The sequence below is a fragment of the Gigantopelta aegis genome, chromosome 2, assembly GCF_016097555.1.
Source record: "Gigantopelta aegis isolate Gae_Host chromosome 2, Gae_host_genome, whole genome shotgun sequence".
NCBI lineage: Eukaryota > Metazoa > Mollusca > Gastropoda > Neomphalida > Peltospiridae > Gigantopelta > Gigantopelta aegis.
Genome location: NC_054700.1, coordinates 6,869,703 through 6,890,642, shown reverse-complemented (window position 1 = coordinate 6,890,642; position 20,940 = coordinate 6,869,703). Strand labels below are relative to the sequence as shown.

Sequence of the window (20,940 nt, the reverse complement as noted above, 5' to 3'; positions counted from 1 at the left end):
AGGGCGAATGGTTAATTAATCTCAAAACGCTTGCTATTTATGATGAAGTTGGGACAGATTTGAATATAGAACTATTTTGTTTTACACTAAGGTTTGGATCACCAAATAGTAAAATGTTACAATTAAGATTATGATAATCTGACAAATGGGTATTACGAACTATGTTGTGCACTGGAAAAAAGCATAAGAAATGTTTAGCGTCAATCGGATGCCTGCAAGTAGGGCCTACCCGATTATTTTGTTTTGATGTTTGGTCGATATAGTTTTGCCTCTACTTACCTTGTAAGCCTGGCCGAGTTGAAGTTCGCTAAGCGCCTCGTAAGCCTGGTTTAGGTCTCCTTTACCATATTTGACGCTGACGTCGTACAGCACATAGCTTTCCCGCTCGCCCTTCTTCTCGTGTTCGCCGTACACGGCGGCAGACACGTGGCCAACGGCAACACACACTACGGCGAGATACAACGGCAGCAGCATCTTCGATTCAGAAAAACAGTGGCAGAAACAAAATCTTAAAACTTGCAGAACGTTACAAAGGTCTGAAGCTCGATGTGTCTCAATAGTTGGCCTGGCCGGTTAATATAGCCCAGGGCAGCACCAGGGGGTGGCGGGTGAGGTAAGAATGGTCACCAATCACTTGTCATGTCGGTCTTGTTCCTTATTAGTTTATTGTGGTCCAAACTGATGTTTAATACTGACATTAATCCAGAAGTGTCGGCCCCGCTGACAGCTACATCGTTTTATTGGAGAAAATGGCGTTCCAGCAAATCGCTGTGATATAATAATTATGTTTTTATTTAGCTGGCGGGATTATGACGATTAACAAAGTTATCGTCATTTGATTTTAAACATATTTTATTGATTTATGCTAACAACAATAATGGAATCATTTTGTTTTACGCATTTTTAGATTCTCTCCTGTGCAATATATTCGGCGGCTGTATTAAATCAATTTACAGTTTGATTTCGAGAGAAGTAGAACAAAGTTAAAGTTTGTTTTGTTTAACGACACCACTAGAGCATATCGATTAATTAATCATCGACTATTGAATGTCAACCATTTGGTAAACCAAAGGAAACCCACTACATGTTTACTAATGCTACAAGTGATTTTTATATGCACCATCCCACAGACAGGATAGCACATACCACGTGGCTGGAACGTGAAATACCCCACCAAAACAAAAGTAGAAAACGTAGAGCCGTACCAGGGTTATAGAAAACAATGTTAAAGGTGTTGTCCCAAGTTTGTTGCTGTTGGTAAGATGTTTTTAATGATGTTTTAATGATAAAATTGCATAGTAAATACATGTTTCATGCATAAAATATCAATGACTGTTTATTAAATGTGTTTCTGGTTGTCCAACTGTTTGTAATGGTCAAACTTTGCACATGTAATAAATATATATATATTGCACTTTGGTCCTACGCTATTACTCAGAGTTTCACGCCCTTCGACGTCAGTGTCAGCTATCTGAAGATCGTCGAAGGGCGTGAAACTCTGAGTAATAGCGTAGGACCAAAGTGCAATATATATATATGTATTACATGCTCTTCTCTCTTTTAAAGTATTGAGCACCTTTCAAGCCTTTAACGATAACCACCAGTATTATATATATATATATATATATATATATATATATATATATATATATATATATATATATATATATATATATATATATATATATATATATATATATACACACATATACATATACATATACATATACATATATATATATATATATATATATATATATATATATATATATATATATATATATATATATATATATATATATATATATATATATATATATATATATATATATGTATACATATATACATACACATATATACACATACACATACACATACACATACACATACACATATACATACACATATACATACATACATACATACAACTTTAGTCGGCAAAATATTTTGCTAGTCAGAAACTTCTATGGCAGCAAACTATTATGAGACCAAATCCATTTGGGGCTACTTAAAACCTTTAGGAGGACCAGAAACACATTTGATATACAGACACTCATGTTCTAAACAAGAAATTATATTCAGTATTTAAAGTTTAGTCGTTAAGATATATTTTTATTCGGAAATATCTTGCAATGGCGCAAACTGCGGAAGATCTCTTTAAAATAATGTAGTGAATTAAACTAACAAAAAGAAGATATTAAGTATGTAAATACACTCAGACAAATGGATTAATTATTTTTGAAAAAGGCGAAAGAAAGAATAGGCACCACCAATTAAAATGAAACGATTAATTTTGTTTTCAATTTTATTTAACGACACACTCAGCACATTTTAATGAAGGTTATGCATATTGCGTCGGACACAAGGTTAAAGACCATACATATGAAAGAGGAAACCCGATGCCACCACGCAATGGGCTACTCTTATCGATTAGCAACACTTGATCTTTTATATGCACCATCTCACATACACGTACATACCACGGTCTTTGATATACCAGTCGTGGTGCTTGGCTGGAACGAGAAATAGCCCAATGGACCCGCCGAAGGGGATCAATCCCAAACTGACCGCGCATCAAGCGAGCGTTTTATCACTGGTCTAGGTCTCGCCCCTGAGTTGTAATAAAATGTTCTTCTGAGGTGCGGTGGACCGAAGGATCGATCACCACGGGTGGATCCGTGGTGTCCTCTCCCCCGTCTCGATCAGTGCCCCACTACTAGTATATCAAAGGCCATAAATACGTCTATGGAAATGTGTATTAAAAAAAACCCATTGGTGCTATACAGTGGTAACAGCATATGTGACAACAGCGGGTTTCCTCTTTCACTATCTAGAAACGGTGAAATACTAAAATGGCGATAGTTTTAAACGTTTACCGCCCCTATGGGCGTACGGGCTCTCATTATCGTGGTGGGTGATGCGGTGGGGGTGGGGTGGGGTGGGTGTTTGAGGGGGGAGGAGGCTGATTTTTGCTCGAATTAAACGAATGCTGGAATCTGGATAAGAACATTTAATATTTGCTATTTGCATTACTATCAAACTGCCTGTTCACATCCATTACAACTAATATTGTGAGCAGAATGAATGAAATATATTATGGTGAAATGTTTTCAAGTCAGCTCATTTTGCCCGAAATTGAAGTTTTGCTCCAGCACTGGGGGTGGGGGTGGGGTGTATGGTGGTGTGTGTTGATCCTCTTGACTCCCCGTCTCGTACACTTATTTTTTCATTTCAACTTATTTCCGTGCTGATAACCAATTAAGGTTCAAGCACGCTGTCCGTCCTGGGCACACACCTCAGCTACCTGGGCTGTCTGTCCAGGACAGTGGGTTAGTTGTTAGTGGTTAGTGAGAGAGAAGAGGATGTAGTGACCTTACACCTACCCATTGAGTCATTAAAATTCGCTCTGGGTGGGAGCCGGTACCGGACTGCGAACTCTGTACCTACCAGCCTTATGTCCGATGGCGTAACCACGACACCACCGAAGCCGGTTTACACTTATGACCGCCCTTCTAACTTTCATAAACGCCGACTGGGGGCGGTGCCACTGTATTCTGTAGTCGTCGAGAACCGGCATCGTCCTAAATGCAGGTTAATCCCTGTTAACCACGGTTAATCTGGTGTTACTGGTCCAGGGATCAAGTCCCCATTACCGCGACAGTGATGGGTATATTCAGTGTACGTCAGTGCGATCAACTGGTTGTTATGACACGCGCCTGACAGATTCATATCACCTTTTAATTCACCATTGTTGTAAATATATAATATTTAATTCCCGTTTATTATCAGTAACGTTTATGTGTTTACATATGACTTTAAAGAAAATTGTTTTACAGCGTACGTTAAGGGATAATTTGTGTTTTTTTACTTTAACGGTTAATCGTTTGTAATATTGTTGAATGGGTTTTCTTTTCTTCCTTTCTTTTCTTTTTTCTTTCTTTCTTTTCTTTCTTTCTTTCTTTCTTTCTTCTATAAGTTTCAGTAAAAACAACACAAACAATCGAGTGTTCAAGTTTATATAATACTGTTTAAAATAACGGGACTAATTTCTGAGTTCTTGATATCAGCCGAAGCCCAAGATTTAAAGGATGTTGCCGACAAAGAGAGACGTTTTATTTACTAAAATTGCATATTAAATCTTTCTTTTTTTTCTGTATAAAATATCCGTGGCTGTATATTAAATGTTTCTGGCCTTGTGCTTATAAAACGTTTAGACTGGAGACTAATAGAGTCTGTGTGTGTGTGACATCATTAGAGATTGAGTCTAAAGTTTCTAAACACGGGGCCCTTGTCGTTCTAGTGTTTGTATTACGTCAAACTTCAATATTTTCTAATATACTCCTGCTTTTATATAACTGAAGAAACAAACAGCTAAATAAAATGGACTGATATAGAAGTCCTTCAAATGTTTGCTCACAATTTTCGACAGATATTTAATATGATTTGAACGAATCGAAGTATGTCGTTGTGCTTATCCCCTTCCACCGCTTCAGTGTGACCCAGAACAAAACTTTACCAGTGGTAGTACTAAACCAGATAACATCCGGCTGGGTCAAAGTTCGAGGTGCACCCGACATTTGTAAAAAAAACAAAAAAAACAAACCCAGTTAAAACCACAAGTCCTGCCTTCGGTGATAAATGTGGCTCTGTTTGTTGTGAAAAAAGAAAAAAGTTTCATCTGAGCAAATTTTTTTAGGCAGTTTGATTTCATCTAGTACCACTGCGTCAAGTAGCCTTGTGCTTGAAACATGTATGGGGTACCTGTAACAAAAGTGCTAACATTTTGTGCGAAAGTAGGGGTGTTGTAAAACATCTGGTTATATCGAAAATAAGCCACGAAAGGTACCATTTCCTTCAGGTAATATTTGATGTAGGGGTTGTAGTACTGATAATTATGGGTCATAAATTGCTTGATATATTGCATATAGCTTTAAAAAACACATACAAAAAACAGCAACAAAAAAACCATAACAAAAAACCTGTTAACATGATGACCTATGGGATTTTATTTGGGATAGTACAATCTAAATCACCACCCTTTATTCATACACACGTTGCTCAGATACATACACAAACACAGAGGTATAAAACAACAACAACAACACATTTGTAAAAAAAGGTAATATCATTATTAACTTTGTTGGAATTCAGTAATCGGTTAAAATTTAAGTTTATTTGCCCATTTGCCACTTGAAATCGGCTGATAATTAGTAGTGGTCATGAAGCGACATCACACTAGCATGCGATTCATTTTGATCGAACAGTTATTATATTACAATAACAAAACATACAATGCTTATATTTTAGCACAGAAATCAATTACAATGAGGGTAAAAATAAGATGATGATGATTACTTAAGCAGGCTCTAGACCCCCAATATTTCTGGATAAATAATATTAGTAGTAAAACTTAAGAAAGAGATGAATTTTACTTGTAGAATGCAGAAAACTGGATTTCAGGACATCTAGTTTTGAAAATGATACAGAGAAGCATACTACAGAACCACCTAAAACATTGCTTTACCACCTAAAACATTGCTTTACCCCCTAAAACATTGCTTTACCCCCTAAAACATTGCTTTACCACCTAAAACATTGCTTTACCACCTAAAACATTGCTTTACCCCCTAAAACATTGCTTTACCACCTAAAACATTGCTTTACCCCATTGATCTCAGTCAGCCCCCTCCACAATATTTACTTGCTTCCGCCGTGCCTGTACCATTTGACACCAAAGTCTATCAATACGTTTTATGTCCTGTTTATTTTCCCTTTCTTCAAACAACTCGGTGGTCATCGCAATGAAAAACGAATAAAACAACCATTGGTCACATCGAGTTTGTGGCGAAAAGAAAGCTCGGTTTGGTTTGGGGTGAAACAGTATACGTAAATACTGGAAAATAGGCTACAGTCGCACTTTTGGTTTAACAAAAGGTCACGAGGTTGACTTGTTCGTATCATTAATGTAACTATAACAGTGATCCAGTAAAGGAAATACAATTGTGTATTATATTGTTACAGGTGAATTAAAACAATAAGTAAGATCGGTTAAGTGTTTTACATGAATAAGCTCTGATTCTTTAAACCAAAATCATATCTTAGTAGAGTAATCCGCCTCAACCTCTAACAAATAATTATTCTCTCGTTAAAGTTCGTTTAGCTTGACGGTTCTGAAAATAAATGTTTATGTGTGTATTTAGATTTAAATACAATTTTATTAGCATTGATACATACACACACACACACACACACACACATACATACATGCCCACTGTTTCATGCACGTAAGCGGGATCGACCGCGTAGATTTTAGGACCCATACATGTGGTTGAGTTAAAGAACTTCCTTTATATGGAAGCTTCGATAGCTCAGAGCGTATCGTGGTTAGTCTTGCAATTTGCGGGCGAATCGGTGCCACAGGTTCGAGTCCCAGCAACGGCATGGGACAATTTGTGAGGCCAGAAAGGATTTAATTATCCCCTGCGCCAGTGCGTTAATATCTATGTATGTAATAGTCAACCTCGACATACATACAATATATAGATATTCATACATCAATACATACATACATACATACATACATATTTATATATGCGAAATGGATAATCAAAAGAACAAAATCTAAGTAATGTCTGATTTCAGTTATGAGACACATACGGCTCTAGTGGTAAAACACTATATGGTAATGTTTAAAAACGAGTGTCTGTCGCTTTAAATGAGATGTATACGGTAGTAGATATCTACAAACTACAGATAGGGTCGTATCGCTGAACTATCTCATTTCCTTGGATCTAGCACGTGGACGACTTTCAACATGGCGGGTGCTTTCAGGCCAACTGTACGCAAACGACATATTGATAAACAAGACAAACACCCGGACGGACACATTAAAAGGTCAGAATTCATTTCTTTTCATTTCCTCTTGTTTATGTACTTATATCCAATTAAGGTTCAAGCACACTGTCCTGTGCACACATTTCAGCTATCTGGGCTGTCTGTCCAGGACAGTGGGTTAGTTGTTAGTGGTTAGCGAGAGAGAAGAGGGTATAGTGGACTCACACCTACCCACTGAGTCGTTAAAACTCGCTCTGGGTGGGAGCCGGTACCGGGCTGCGAACCGTGTACCTACCAGCCTTATGTCCGATGGCTTAACCACGACACCACCGAGGCCGATTCGGTCAGAATATTTTGCTTCTTCACAACGACAAGAACCAAGGACATTATTTATAGGCTCAACGTTATCAGATTGCGATGGCATGTTCGTGTTTGTGTTTTGATTGCAGCAACCCTGCTGTCTGATTTACAACACACAGCTAACCTTGATTCTTTTCTTTTTTTCCTTCCTTTTTTTCTTTCTTTCATTCAGTAGTATGTATTTCTGTTCATATTTAAATTGCATAAATATATTACTGTTATGACGTGTATGTATTATGGAAAAGGCCTAGTAAATTGTATATCTTGTGTCTAACCCATTTGTGTTTTAAAGGGATACTGTCACAGACCACTGACCTGTTTCATAGCCTAACAAAGTATTACTTAAAAATATATATATTTGATTTGTCTCTAAACGTACTTTATTCACACATCTACGTAACCACCATACTCCACTTATTAATGATATTTTGTAAAAATAATTGAATTATAGCAATGGTCCATAATTCAAAAGCTAACATTGCTGAGAGAGTTGACATGGATTTTACTCCATCATGATGTAGTTCAAGTGATGCAATAGTTAGATTTGGTCTGTAAATATTAATGTAATTTTTATTTATTATTCATTAAAATAGAAATAAGGTCCTTAAATCTGTGACAGTATGCCTTTAAAGGCAATAACACATGTTTCAATCAATCAGAAACGAATCTTAAATATATTATATGTTTTATGCTCTGTTCAACTTTCGACTGGCAATTATACAAAACTATGAGAATGAATAAATGTTTAACGACACCCCAGCACGAAAAATACATCGGCTATTGGGTGTCAAACTATGGTAAATGCAAAACTTAAGTGGACTATGAGAAAACCAGCATCAATATTTCCGTGATGTGTTTCACCGTCTTGGTTTAATTATTTTAAATATGTCAAAGGTGGCATAAATATTTCTTAATGTTTTATCAGTTCCATTTTGTCATGTACCAGTTACCAATAGTCTTGGTTCAATTATGGGTGCAACTTTAAAAAGGACATGTGCACCTGCATTATTTCAAATATATTAACATGAATTTTATTTAATGTTCCCGAGAAAAACGCCCCAGGACTTATATATCAAATACCGTGGTATATGATGTCCTGTATGTGGTAAAGTGCAAATAAAAGAACCCTTGTTGCTAATAATGGAAACACGTAGCGAGTTTCTTCTAAGACTACGGATAAAACTTTTCAGTTGTTTGACATCCAACAGCCAATGATTAATAAATGAATATGCTCTCAAAACAAACTTCAACTTTTTTTTTATATCATCTTAAGCCACTGTGATACTTTTTGTCTGCTGTTTACATTCGTGAAGCAGACCATTTACGGTAAGGTTATCAGATACTATTAGAAGTTTGTGAGTGCTGTTCAGAATAAATCAATACTAAGCTGGTAACAAAAGCATGTGAAATATATAAGGGTGTCGTGAGTCTTCCCACCCGCGCTCGTACTACTGAACTAAGTGTTTTTTCTTCAGAATAAAGTTAAAGAAAAAGGTTTGTTTTGTTAACAATACCATTGGAGCACATTGATATATTAAGCATCGACTATTGAATGTCAAACATTTGGTAATTCTGTCATAGCCTTAGAGAAAACAGGCTAAACAAAATTCCTTTACCAGCAATGGATCTTTTATATGCATTTTCCAGACAGGACAGTACATACCACGGCGGTAGGCGTTTGCCTGAAGCAGGGCTATCTAGAATGGATTCTTGTCGGTGGGCCCATTGAGCTATTTCTCATCCCAGCTAGTGCTCCACGACTGGTGTATCTTTGGGGTGGTTCATATATAAAATCCATTGCTGCTAATAAAAAAAGAGTAGCCCAAGGTGTGGTGGCAGCGAGTTTTGTTTCAGTGTCTGTGTGGTCCTTAACCGTATGTCCGATGCCATATAACCGTAACTAAAATATGTTGAGTTCCTCGTTAAATAAAACATATCTTTCTTTCTGTCCAGAACACAGAGCTTAAGTTTAATTGTTGGTTGTTAGTCACAAAGAAGTCGGCGAAATGGTCTTCATCGTGTTGCTAAAACTCGCTCTGGGTGGAAGTCGGTAACGAGGGGGGGGGGGGGGGAGCGAATGCAGTACTTACTATCTACAAGTCTAATGGCTAAACATATCTACTTATGTTAAGCACTCTAATACAGAAGATTCTGCTTCCCAATTCTACGTCCTTTGCAAACACATTTAACAACAGTCGAAAAACAAGACATGATTATGTATGTAATAGATACAAAGTATGCCATTTTCTTCCATTTTGTCAAACATAATGTTTATGTATCATTCAATCTGGGTTTTTTTTTAACAGACCTGATGGTAACCATGGCAGTGAAAGCAAGTTCCACTATGACTTGTGGCTACTTCTAGCTCTTGAGAACTGGATCTTTGACTTCGGCCGACCAATCGCCGCTGTAAGTATTAACTTCAATTCCTTCACACATGACTACAACCAACATAATTGACCATTAAACAGGCATCCATCCATCCATCCATCCATCCATCCATCCATCCATCCATCCATCCATTCGTTCATTCGTTCATTCGTTCCAAGTACCCACAGTTAAAATGTACTGAGGTGTTGTAAAACAGGCGACCGGCCTCGGTGGCGTCGTGGTTAGACCATCGGTCTACAGGCTGGTAGGTACTGGGTTCGGATCCCAGTCGAGGCATGAGATTTTTAATCCAGATACCGATTCCAAACCCTGAGTGAGTGCTCCGCAAGGCTCAGTGGGTAGGTGTAAACCACTTGCACCGACCAGTGATCCATAACTGGTTCAACAAAGGCCACGATTTGTGCTATCCTGCCTGTGGGAAGCGCTAATAAAAGATCCCTTGCTGCCTGTCGTAAAAGAGTAGCCTATGTGGCGACAGCGGGTTTCCTCTAAAAAACAGTGTCAGAATGACCATATGTTTGACGTCCAATAGCCGATGATGAGAAACAAATCAATGTGCTCTAGTGGCATCGTTAAATAAAACAAACTTTACTTTACTTTTTGTAAAACAGGCATTCTTTTAATTTACCTGCCTTGTAAAATCTCGTCTCCATTTCTCAGAAAAAAGTTTTATTAAACAACGCATTCAGTACATGTTAACTACGTAGGACATATGGTTAAGGACCACAGAGGTAATACGAGAGGAAACCAGCTGCCACGTGCACTATGCCATGGATACAACGGATAGTACATACTACGGCCTTTGTTACACCACTTATGGGTCACTGGCTGGAACAGATTCAAAGATACGTTATTACAAAATGCACCATCTGTTGTAAAACACAAAGCAAAAGTAGACATATAAAATACAGATTTTGTCTATTTTGCCGATTCCTACGTTGTTTATTTGCAGATATTTGTACCAGTTGAATGGTTTCCGATGAACAAGCCCAGCGTCGGTGACTACTTCCACATGGCCTACAACGTCATCACACCATTCTGTCTGTTGAAAGTAGGTTGTTACTGTGTTTCATTGGTTGGGTTTCCTTTCTTGTATTCTTCTTAAAGAATTTTTTTTTTAAATAGTTATGAAAGGTAAAATTATCGATTTATAAAATTATCGCCATAATAGGTACATGGTCCTGATTGATATAGTTCTAAAGCAAACGTTCATCCAGGATTTTGTAATAGATGGGGCCCAAAACCCGTTGTTGTTGTGGAAAACATTTAAATGTCATTGACAGGTAGATGGGATAAGTTTGCATATTTTTGCATTCTGTAACCAAACATATAATTGTAACCGATTGTGTAATCGAAAGTTGATCGGTTGGTGCCAACCTATTATAACCGATGTTCGATGATGAAATTCAAACCAATTCCCAACACTACCCGATTGCTTCTTTTTGTCTACATTTTAAAAATTAACTCCAGAGCAATATTACCATGCCTTGGATGAGGTGCCTTGAGATCACGGACTTACACACACACACACTGACGCACGCACGCACGCATGCACACACACGCACACACACAAACACATATACAGATACACACATACATACACGCACATACATACACACACACACTCACTCGTATACACATAGATATACACACACATACAAACACGTACACACACATACACACACAAACACATACATACACACACACATACACACACATACACGCACACACACATACACACATAGAAACACACAGACACACACCACAAACACACACACACACACATATACAAACAAACACACACACACACATACACACACACACAAACACACACGCACACACACAAACACACGCATATATATGTGTGTGTGTGTGTGTGTGTGTGTGTGTGTGTTTGTTAATATAATTGAAAATGAATATCAAATAACATTTTGTATGTCTAAAGCATGTATATGGGAATAACTTGCAATTTAGCATCATTGTTTCATTTGATTTTGTTTCGTATGTCTATCCTAGTATGAAAATGCATGCATTTTGTATGCAATCTTTCCTTTCTCTCCTTTTAAATCTCATCTTATTTCATCCCGATTTGGCAGCTTCTCTTATTATTCAACTTCTTTTGCTATCCACCTCTTCATCCCACTCCTTCTCTCCCCAACAACAACAGGTCATATTTATTTATAGCTACAACGTTCCTTCTGTGTTATGCTTTTGATATCAAAGGCGTATTGTTGTTATGAGCATAATCTCACTGACCAGGTTAACAGACCTCGGTGGCGTCGTGGTTAAGCCATCGAACATAAGGCTGGTAGGTAGGCCTACATTGTTCGCAGCCCGGTACCAGCTCCCACAAAGGGCGAGTTTTAACGACTCAATGGGTAGATGTAAGGCCACTACACCATCTTCTCTCTCACTAACAATTAACAACTAACCCACTGTCCTGGACAGACAGCCCAGATAGAGGTATGTGCCAAAGGACAGCGTGCTTGAACCTTAATTGGATATAAGCACGAAAATAAGTTGAAATGAAATGAAATGACCAGGTTACTTGTTTATGTTCCAGTTACAGGAAAGAAGTCGGACACGGATCTCTTCGACCTTCACCTACCTGACAATGATCACCTTCGTGATGGGGGCCAGCATCCACCTGGTGGGCGACTCTATCAACCACAGGCTCACGTTGCTAGGTTACCAGCTGCACCTCTCAGTCAGAGACAATCCCATGATGCAGAATCTGAAACCGCCAGGTCTGGTATGTTTAATGTGATCTATCCCTTTCTGTGTTCCTCCACCCAGTCGTTCGCTAATTTGTGTAGGTAACTGGTGAAATTTTAAACGGACATTCCTGAGTTTGCTGCAATTGTTAAGATGCTTTCGACTAACAGAGACTCTTTAACGATTGTAATTACATATCAAATATATTTTTCTGCATAAAATATTTGTGGCTATATATTAAACATGTTTCTGATCGTTCTAATATTTGTACTAGGTTAAATTTCATTTTATTTCCTAAAAGATATTTTTTCGTACGTACGAAATTATTTGAAGACAAAATCCAGTTTGGGCTTCTTACAAATATTAAGACGACTAGAAACACATTGAATATACAGACACTGATATTCTAAACAAGAAAATATATTTAACATGTACATTTAATCGTAGAACTATTTTATTAGTCGGAAACATCTTACAATGCAGCAAACTCAGGAATGTCCCTTTAATTAATAATAATAATAATAATAATAGATTTTTATTTCAGATCAGAGATCCATAGAACATATATAAACATCACATACACACAAGCGGGTGCTAGGTTACCAACTGCACCTCTGTGTCAGAGACAATTCCAAGATGCAGAACCCGAAACCGTCTTCACCCAGTCGTTCTCTACTTGTTGTACGTAATATTAACTGATCAATTAAACCATATAGCTACCTTGGTGATGCAATGGTTAAACCATCGGACCTAAGGCTAGTAGGTACTGGCCCCTGGGTTCGCATCCCGGTACAGGCTCCGACGCAGAACGGGTTTAACGATCCGTGGGTAAGGTGTAAGGCCACTACACCGACTTCTCTCTAACCACCTACAAGTACTCACTAACCCACTTTCTTGGACAGACAGCCTAGATAGCTGAGGTGTATGCACAGGACAGCGTGCTTGAACCTTAAATGGATATAAGCACGAAAATGAATGAATAATAAATTAAACCATAGTAGCCGCAAGGACGTTGGCGTAAGGACGTTGGCGTCGAATTATGCCTCACCCGGTATGTAAAGATGGGCGAGTGTTTGCGAACAATTTGACCGATACCATCGTTTTTAATCCCGTCACATTCATCTAATGTTAAGCACAACAACCAAATTTGTTTTTATTTCAGTTGTTAGTAACAACATAAAATCAGTGGCGGATCCAGAAAATCAAAACAAAATTGGGGGGGGGGGGGGGGGGGGGTGAGTAAAATGACATTTCCGAACTGATTCCTCGGATGCACCAAAACAATTTTTTTTTATAATAACTTTCGATTACAAATGAGGGAATTTTTGGGCCCCCTTTACCGCCACCATTGATATCGTATATTTAAACCACAGATTCTAGTAAATACGTTATTCTAAAAACATATCTGATTGGTATATATAGAAATCATTTTCACTACCTTTTTGATATATATGCTAACAAATTTGGCGAGGTTCAGCGAGGTTTCAGCGAGCCTCAGCGAGCCTATTTACTTTCCCATTGACATTATTTAAAACAACGAGTCAAATAACCACTGTTGTTATATATAAACGTCAGGTTACTACCTTTTGATATGGTTATTTGGCGAGGTTTAGATAATGCAACAGGCGATCAGCGAGCCTCAGCGAGCCTGTTACACCGTTATCGAACCGAATCAAATAACCACGATATTAGTGTAACCCCTTTCAAGTTATATTTTTGTTTCAGTCAAAAGCGGTATAGAAACTTAGTTTTATCGTGTAGAAACTACTTCCGGAAGTCGGACAATTGCAGGTGCCCAAAAACATCTTAGGAATGACATAGCCAACCTAAAAGTTGTGTATTTCCAAATTAAAAAAACCCCAACTTTGATTATATTTCATAGTCTGTTGTGTCACATTACAAGTTTTGTACCTTTTCTGTGAAAATAAACTCAAGTGTATGTGTGACCTGAAGATTACATTACTGACTGCTAGTGACTGTGACGTCAGACGCTGTTCCAATGAGCCCTGCGTGTGCTGTAACCACACCGTGGTGCAGGGGTGTAACATTCTCTTTGAGAATGGCCAATACAGCACAAAATGTAAGTTTTTAGTAAAATTCAGTATCCGTAAAATTCTGTGATATTTGTGTTTTTGCACAGTTCTTTACACTGTTTTTGTTTACGTCTTGAATTTTTATATTGATGTTGATCATCACTTTATTTATTTGCATTACCATAGATTGACACCCAATAGCCGATGTATTTTTCGTGCTGGGGTGTCGTTAAACATTCATTCATTCATTCCGTTCCAATGTACACATTCTTTGCAGGAAAATGTTTAATTAAAAAACGCTGGCTAGTTCCGAATGGGAGCGAATAATAGCGAATTGAAAAATAAGAGGTAATTTGATGTTACAGGAAGTGTAAATGTTACATTTATCTATGCAGTTCAACAATTATTGCTGTAAGTGGATGTTTGAAAAATGAGAAAACGATCTACCTAAAAATCGAGCAAAGATTTGTCATGCGCACAAATCATTTCCTAGTGACACGATAACACTTCGAATTATCAGGTAGGGGTTATCACGTCAATAGGAAGCATGATTGCATGATAAATTTTCCAAAACCAAGTAATTGATGGCGGACCCATTATACGTACATTTTATATTTTCCAAAACCAAGTAATTGATGGCGGACCCATTATACGTACATTTTATATTTTCCAAAACCAAGTAATTGATGGCGGACCCATTATACGTACATTTTATATTTTCCAAAACCAAGTAATTGATGGCGGACCCAGTATACGTACATTTTATATTTTACCAAAACCAAGTAATTGATGGCGGACCCATTATACGTACATTTTATATTTTCCAAAACCAAGTAATTGATGGCGGACCCAGTATACGTACATTTTATATTTTCCAAAACCAAGTAATTGATGGCGGACCCAGTACATTTTATATTTTCTTTCTAGGTCAGCTCATTTGAACTTCTTTACAGTTATGACGAAGAAATAGGTCATCTCATGTGGTACGTTATTATTGTTTAAATGCACTTTACCCTCCTTACGACAATGAAAGTGTGTTGTGTTTAACGACACCACTAAAGCACAACGATTAATTAAACTGTTGGAGACATGTAATAGATTTGGTCACTCTAACAAGTAGTCTTTGAGAAAAAACCCATACATTTTTTCCTTTAGTAGCAAGGGGTTTTATAGGCATATAATTCTATATGCATACCATGGCATTTGATGTACCAGTCGCAATCTTTAGACCCAAACGCCCCGGGGCAGCGCTCTACCGACTGAACTTGATTATACCCCAAGGAAAAAAAAGAACATTTTATTTCAGATTCTGTTTTCGTTTAACAACGCAGCCCACCCAAACTCACCCTATATCAGTTTTAATAAACTTGTATTTTCGTTACCAACAGTTACCATCAATAATCTAAACCTCGTTTCATTTCAGCTTGATTTTCGTAATGATATCCGATAAGAGATCGAACACGCTCTTCTGGATTAACATTTTAGCTGTTTAAGCTATATATCAGCGATACGGTTTAATAATTAGATATTTCATGACTATTGTTTTTACACAGTCGAGCATATGAACATTAATTTTGACTATGTAGGTATTTTACAGGAAAACCTCATATACTTTCTACGTTAGCAACCTATTAAACGGACAAAAGAGAAAAAAACGGAGAAAAAAAACCCCCGGAAAAACAAATGTTCGCAGCATAGCATTTTATTTTAATTTTATTTTAGGTACATTCCTTTCTTCCTGAGTTTGTTTCTATACTTCATGGGTTGTTTCACTGTGAAAAGACCACTCGCCAATGAAAGAAAAAAAGTCGATATCAAAACCCCGGTTACTGAAAATATTTCGTGCAGTGCATTACTGGTAAGAACATTTTTATTTTAGGTACTACTTCTACTTTACTTACTGAGTTACTGTTACTACTACTACTACTACTACCACCACCACCACCACCACCCAGAGCCGGTTTAAGGATCCGCGGGACCTGTAGCACAAATAACAAGACCACTCGCCTTCCCAAGATATATAGTCGAAATTCATGGTGGAAAAATGACCTGGGGCTAATATTTGTACAGATCACCGCGGGGCCCGTAGCACATGCTACATGTGCCACTAGGATAAACCGGCTCTGTCACCACCACCGCCACTACTACTACAACTATGTTACTGTTGCTGCTGGTGCTTCTGCATCTACTGAACATAAACATTATCACCTTTTGCCAACACCTAACACCATCAGTTTTAACAGCGATTATGAGTTCATTAGTACATACCATAACTATTATCCTGTTCAATTATTTAGACCCGAAGTTTTTTGCAAATGTTACGTTTATTTCCTATTCGATATTTGTTTTGTTTGCATTTACATGAAAACAAACCCAAACCCCGACAGGTGTTATATACAAATCATCATATAAAATGCACGAAGTTGACTTAATTCCACTTTTTAAAAATCTCTGTGTCGTTTGAATGCACGTTATTTCTCCTATAAATACCTAAGGTCATTTGCATATCAAAAGCATCATTCTATAGTGCGTTTCAAACTAATGTTCGGTTCTATCGTCCTATCCGCACAAATCGTAGTATGACCTATATTTAAGAAAATATCTGTAAACATGAAGCAGGCGCGGATTCAGGTGGGGAGTTCAAGTGACAAAACCTCAGTTTGAAAATAAAATATGTTTCAAATATTATAATTATATTGTGGAATACACAAGCGCGCGCGCTGAAGGGAGAACAGAGAGAGAGAGAGAGAGAGAGAGAGAGAGAGAGAGAGAGAGAGAGAGAGAGAGAGAGAGAGAGAGAGAGAGAGAGAGAGAGAGACGTCATTTATGTAACGACGCACTCAATATATTTTATAATCTATGGTTATATGGTTATAGGGAGAGAGAGAGAAGAATATGGTATGCATGCGATTGGTGGAGGTGTGACCCTCTGCACAACCCCAACCCCACTTAAGGCTTCTTTTGTATATGGAGCGGGACGTAGCTCAGAGGTAAAGCGTTCGCTCATGGTAGGTCGACTGATCGATCCCATATGGTGGACCCATTGGGTTGTGTCTAGTTCCAGCCTGTGCACCACAACTGATGTATAAAGGCTGTGGTATGTGCTATCCTGTCTATGGGATGGTGCATATAAAACGTTCCTTATTGCATATCAAAATTGCTTATCGGAAACAGTGGCCCATGTGGCGGTAGCGAGTTTCTTTCTCACTGTCATAATGCTCCTTAACAGTTTTGTCTGACGCCACATAAACGTATATCAAATGCGTTGAGTGTGTCGTTAAATAAACATTTCTCTCGTATGTATGTGTAGTCTATATGCATTTCTAGTCGATTAGTTTATAGGTTGTTAGGTTGTTTGATAGTGAATGATATGGAAATAAATTGTTTTTGGTGTTAAAGAGTTCATGCATACATTAAAGTAATACTCCTGATGGGTATGGAGAAATAACTTAACCAGTCGACGAACTCATTTCTTCATCACTATCTTCGTTAAGGGGGACTATCACAGGGGGTATTTTATTTCTTATAAAACTATTTTGTTTTCTAAAATCTTCTTCAATCTTTATTACATGTTTAACTGCGTCAGAGAAGTGTGTAGGTGTGACAGAGTTCAATGCATGTGCAAGTTCTCTCCGCACCGTGGTCATTTTACCATCATTATGACGAGCTATGTGCCCTTTGACTTGACTCCAGATCAGTTCTATCGGATTGAGTTCAGAATGTCTTGGCGGCAGTCTTAGACACAAGTGCCCATGGCGTTCAGCAATACCATCAGTAACAAATTGCTTTGCACATTTGTTACTTTTCACAAGTTCATAAAGAACTGGCTTTGTCATGTTACTCTCAAAAGGTATATTTTTGTTTCGTAGCCACGACTGAATTTCTTCCTTTTTAGCGTTTAGTGCAGGACATCGTGTAATCTCAGTTAATTTGTTGTGGTAGCTTGCGTTATCCATGACGATAACAGAAGGTTCTGGTAGAGAAGGCATAAGTTGTTCTTCAAACCGTTTGATGAAATTGTCATGATTCATCTCACCATGATAGTCTCCGTCTATTTTTTTAGCCTCAAAGATCAATTCACAGCCATCTATCAATCCATATTTATCACAGCCAGCATGACAAATAATAAGTCTTTTTCCCTTCCCAATCACCGAACAAAGTTTAGGAACTCGATCAGCAGCGTCTGATTTCGGCAGGTGATTGGCAGTACTTGTGCCCGGGTGGATATCTGTCCAGTGGTGGGATGTTGTGTGGTTGACATTCACCCAGGTCTCATCTTGATACACTGTTAAATACCCCTGTTCTCGTAAACTGGATATTTCATGGAGATAGGACAGTCTCCTGTGTGATATATTGGCGTCCTCAAAAATCACTTTTCCGGTTGTAGACATATGTTGGTATTTAAAATCGAGGTCATGGAGTGTTCTTCGTAAAGTTGATATGGATATGTTGATTCCACATTCCTCCCTTAAAGCCACGTTAATCTTATGTAATGTAGGTAATTCGCCCTCTCTATAAAATCTGTATACTCGTCGTCTAATAACATCTTTATCAAATAAATCGATGAGTTTTCGGTCGCGTTTTTTAACAGTGATTTCTGTGCTTGGATTCGTAGAGCTTAGATTTTTTACAGTTCTTTTTACTGTTGAAACCGAAACTTTAAGTGCAGCGGCAACTCGATCGACAATTCGATAAGAAGCATACCTAGGTCTACCGCGCTGATATTCATCTTCAAAATAATCGAACACGTTCTTAATACACAATTTTACATCAACTGAAGTGTTTTTCGATTTACCCATATTTTTCCTCAAATAACAATAACAAGAATGTCGACTACTACATTTTCAATGAATTTATATACCCTACCTAACTTGTATTTTACGTGGTTTACACATTGCTACAATAGCACGTGCAATCATAGATCGAAATAATGATGTTATTGACCAAGCAATGCTATCGTATTTTGAACATTCAGGGCTGTGTCTGCGGGATGAAAAAGTGGTTGACCCCATACGAGTCCGAACAATAGCCCTTTGGTTTTTCGCATTACAAATGTAACACACACCCCCCCCCAAACCCCAGCCCCTAGCACCACCCACGTATAGTTCCCAATTTAGAGGCAAATTAAATAACATTTCCGGCCCTGCATTAAATTTATTTATAAATTTGGAAAGCACATTCCTGCGGTGTGTGAGGTGATTTGTGTTTATTACTGTGCTACACCTCAGTAGTGTTTACATTAGCTAAATTTATTAAATATAATGCACCTACAAGAAAGGGTTACATGTTCTGTTTGTTTACATCTATGTTTAACGGAAAGATTAGACAATGCTGTTACACACTGCAAAACAATAATAACCTTGATTTAGTGAAACAAGCTATAATGGCCTTCACGTAGCCTCAGATCCCAATGTTTTGATATGCAAATGACCGTAGTTATTTATAGGAGAAATAACGTGCATTCAAACGACACAGAGATTTTTAAAAAGTGGAATTAAGTCAACTTCGTGCATTTTATATGATGATTTGTATATAAAACCTGTCGGGGTTTGGGTTTGTTTTCATGTAAATGCAAAGAATGAATGAATGAATGAATGAATGAATGAATGTTTAACGACACCCCAGCACGAAAAATACATCGGCTATTCGGTGTCAAACTATGGTAATGCAAATAAATAAAGTGATGATCAACATCAATATAAAAATTCAAGACTTAAACAAAAACAGTGTAAAGAACTGTGCAAAAACACAAATATCACAGAATTTTACGGATTCTGAATTTTACTCAAAACTTCAATTTTGTGCTGTATTGGCCATTCTCAAAGAGAATGTTACACCCCTGCACCACGGTGAGGTTACAGCACACGCAGGGGTAAATGCAAAGAAAACAAATATCGAATAGGAAATAAACGTAACATTTGCAAAAAACTCTGGGTCTAAATAATTGAACAGGATAATAGTAAGTATCCATTGAAATATAGTTTATCGCATTCTGTATATAATATAGAAAAAGGATTGGACGCAAGTTACTCATTAAACTTTATTATGTTCAGGTTTAAATCTGTTTAGCCAGTCTTGGAAATGGCAGTCCTAAACATGCAGTAGGAAGGATGAATCGTCTTGGGGTGGCAGTCTTCCTATAAGGAAGACTGCCATATTGTCCTAGAACTATGCAGTCCTCTTATTGAGATAATTAAAACTTATTTTCGTGGGAGTGGCAATCATCCCAAGACGGAATGGGAATGTCTTGGGAGTGGAAATCCTCTTATATAAAGAAAGAATGCTTCATCGCCTTGAGTGACAGTCTTCTTAAAGGCGAAGTAGGAAGAATGTATCGTATTGAGGAGTGGCAGTCCTTCTACAGTAACTCTGAGTAATTCCCAGAATTAAACCTGCTCGTATAACTAGCGCGCCGTCCATTACCCCTTATTTCAAACATATGCATAGGGTACATTGCAAGATTAACGGGAATGTTGAAATGCATAAGCTTTAAACTGTCTTGTTAGAAAAAATAAGTGAAGTGGGGCACATATTAAAGCGTGTGGTTATGTGTGTGTGGAGGTCTATCTGTCTGTCTATCTATCTATCTATCCATCTATCTATATAT

At 37.7% G+C, this 20,940-nt stretch overlaps 1 protein-coding gene across 1 annotated transcript; it reads left to right on the top strand.

Annotated features, from left to right (window-relative positions):
• The first annotated feature begins 6,806 nt into the window (after positions 1 to 6,806).
• LOC121379329 (ceroid-lipofuscinosis neuronal protein 6-like) lies at positions 6,807 to 20,710 on the top strand. The gene is made up of 7 exons (XM_041507904.1): positions 6,807 to 6,894; positions 9,501 to 9,603; positions 10,538 to 10,636; positions 12,149 to 12,337; positions 15,261 to 15,316; positions 16,056 to 16,191; positions 20,549 to 20,710. Exons 1-7 carry the CDS (start codon positions 6,815 to 6,817, stop codon positions 20,708 to 20,710), a joined length of 825 nt encoding a protein of 274 aa, XP_041363838.1. The 5' UTR covers positions 6,807 to 6,814.
• Positions 20,711 to 20,940: the final 230 nt, after the last annotated feature.

What these genes read in the sequence shown, in the direction of transcription:
- LOC121379329 (XM_041507904.1), top strand. Translation starts at nt 6,815, where the DNA reads ATGGCGGGTGCTTTCAGGCCAACTGTACGCAAACGACATATTGATAAA. An exon ending in CCGGACGGACACATTAAAAG is followed by an intron (nt 6,895 to 9,500) that starts GTCAGAATTCAT and finishes TTTTTTTAACAG; the next exon opens with ACCTGATGGTAACCATGGCA. An exon ending in GAAATAGGTCATCTCATGTG is followed by an intron (nt 15,317 to 16,055) that starts GTACGTTATTAT and finishes ATTTTATTTTAG; the next exon opens with GTACATTCCTTTCTTCCTGA.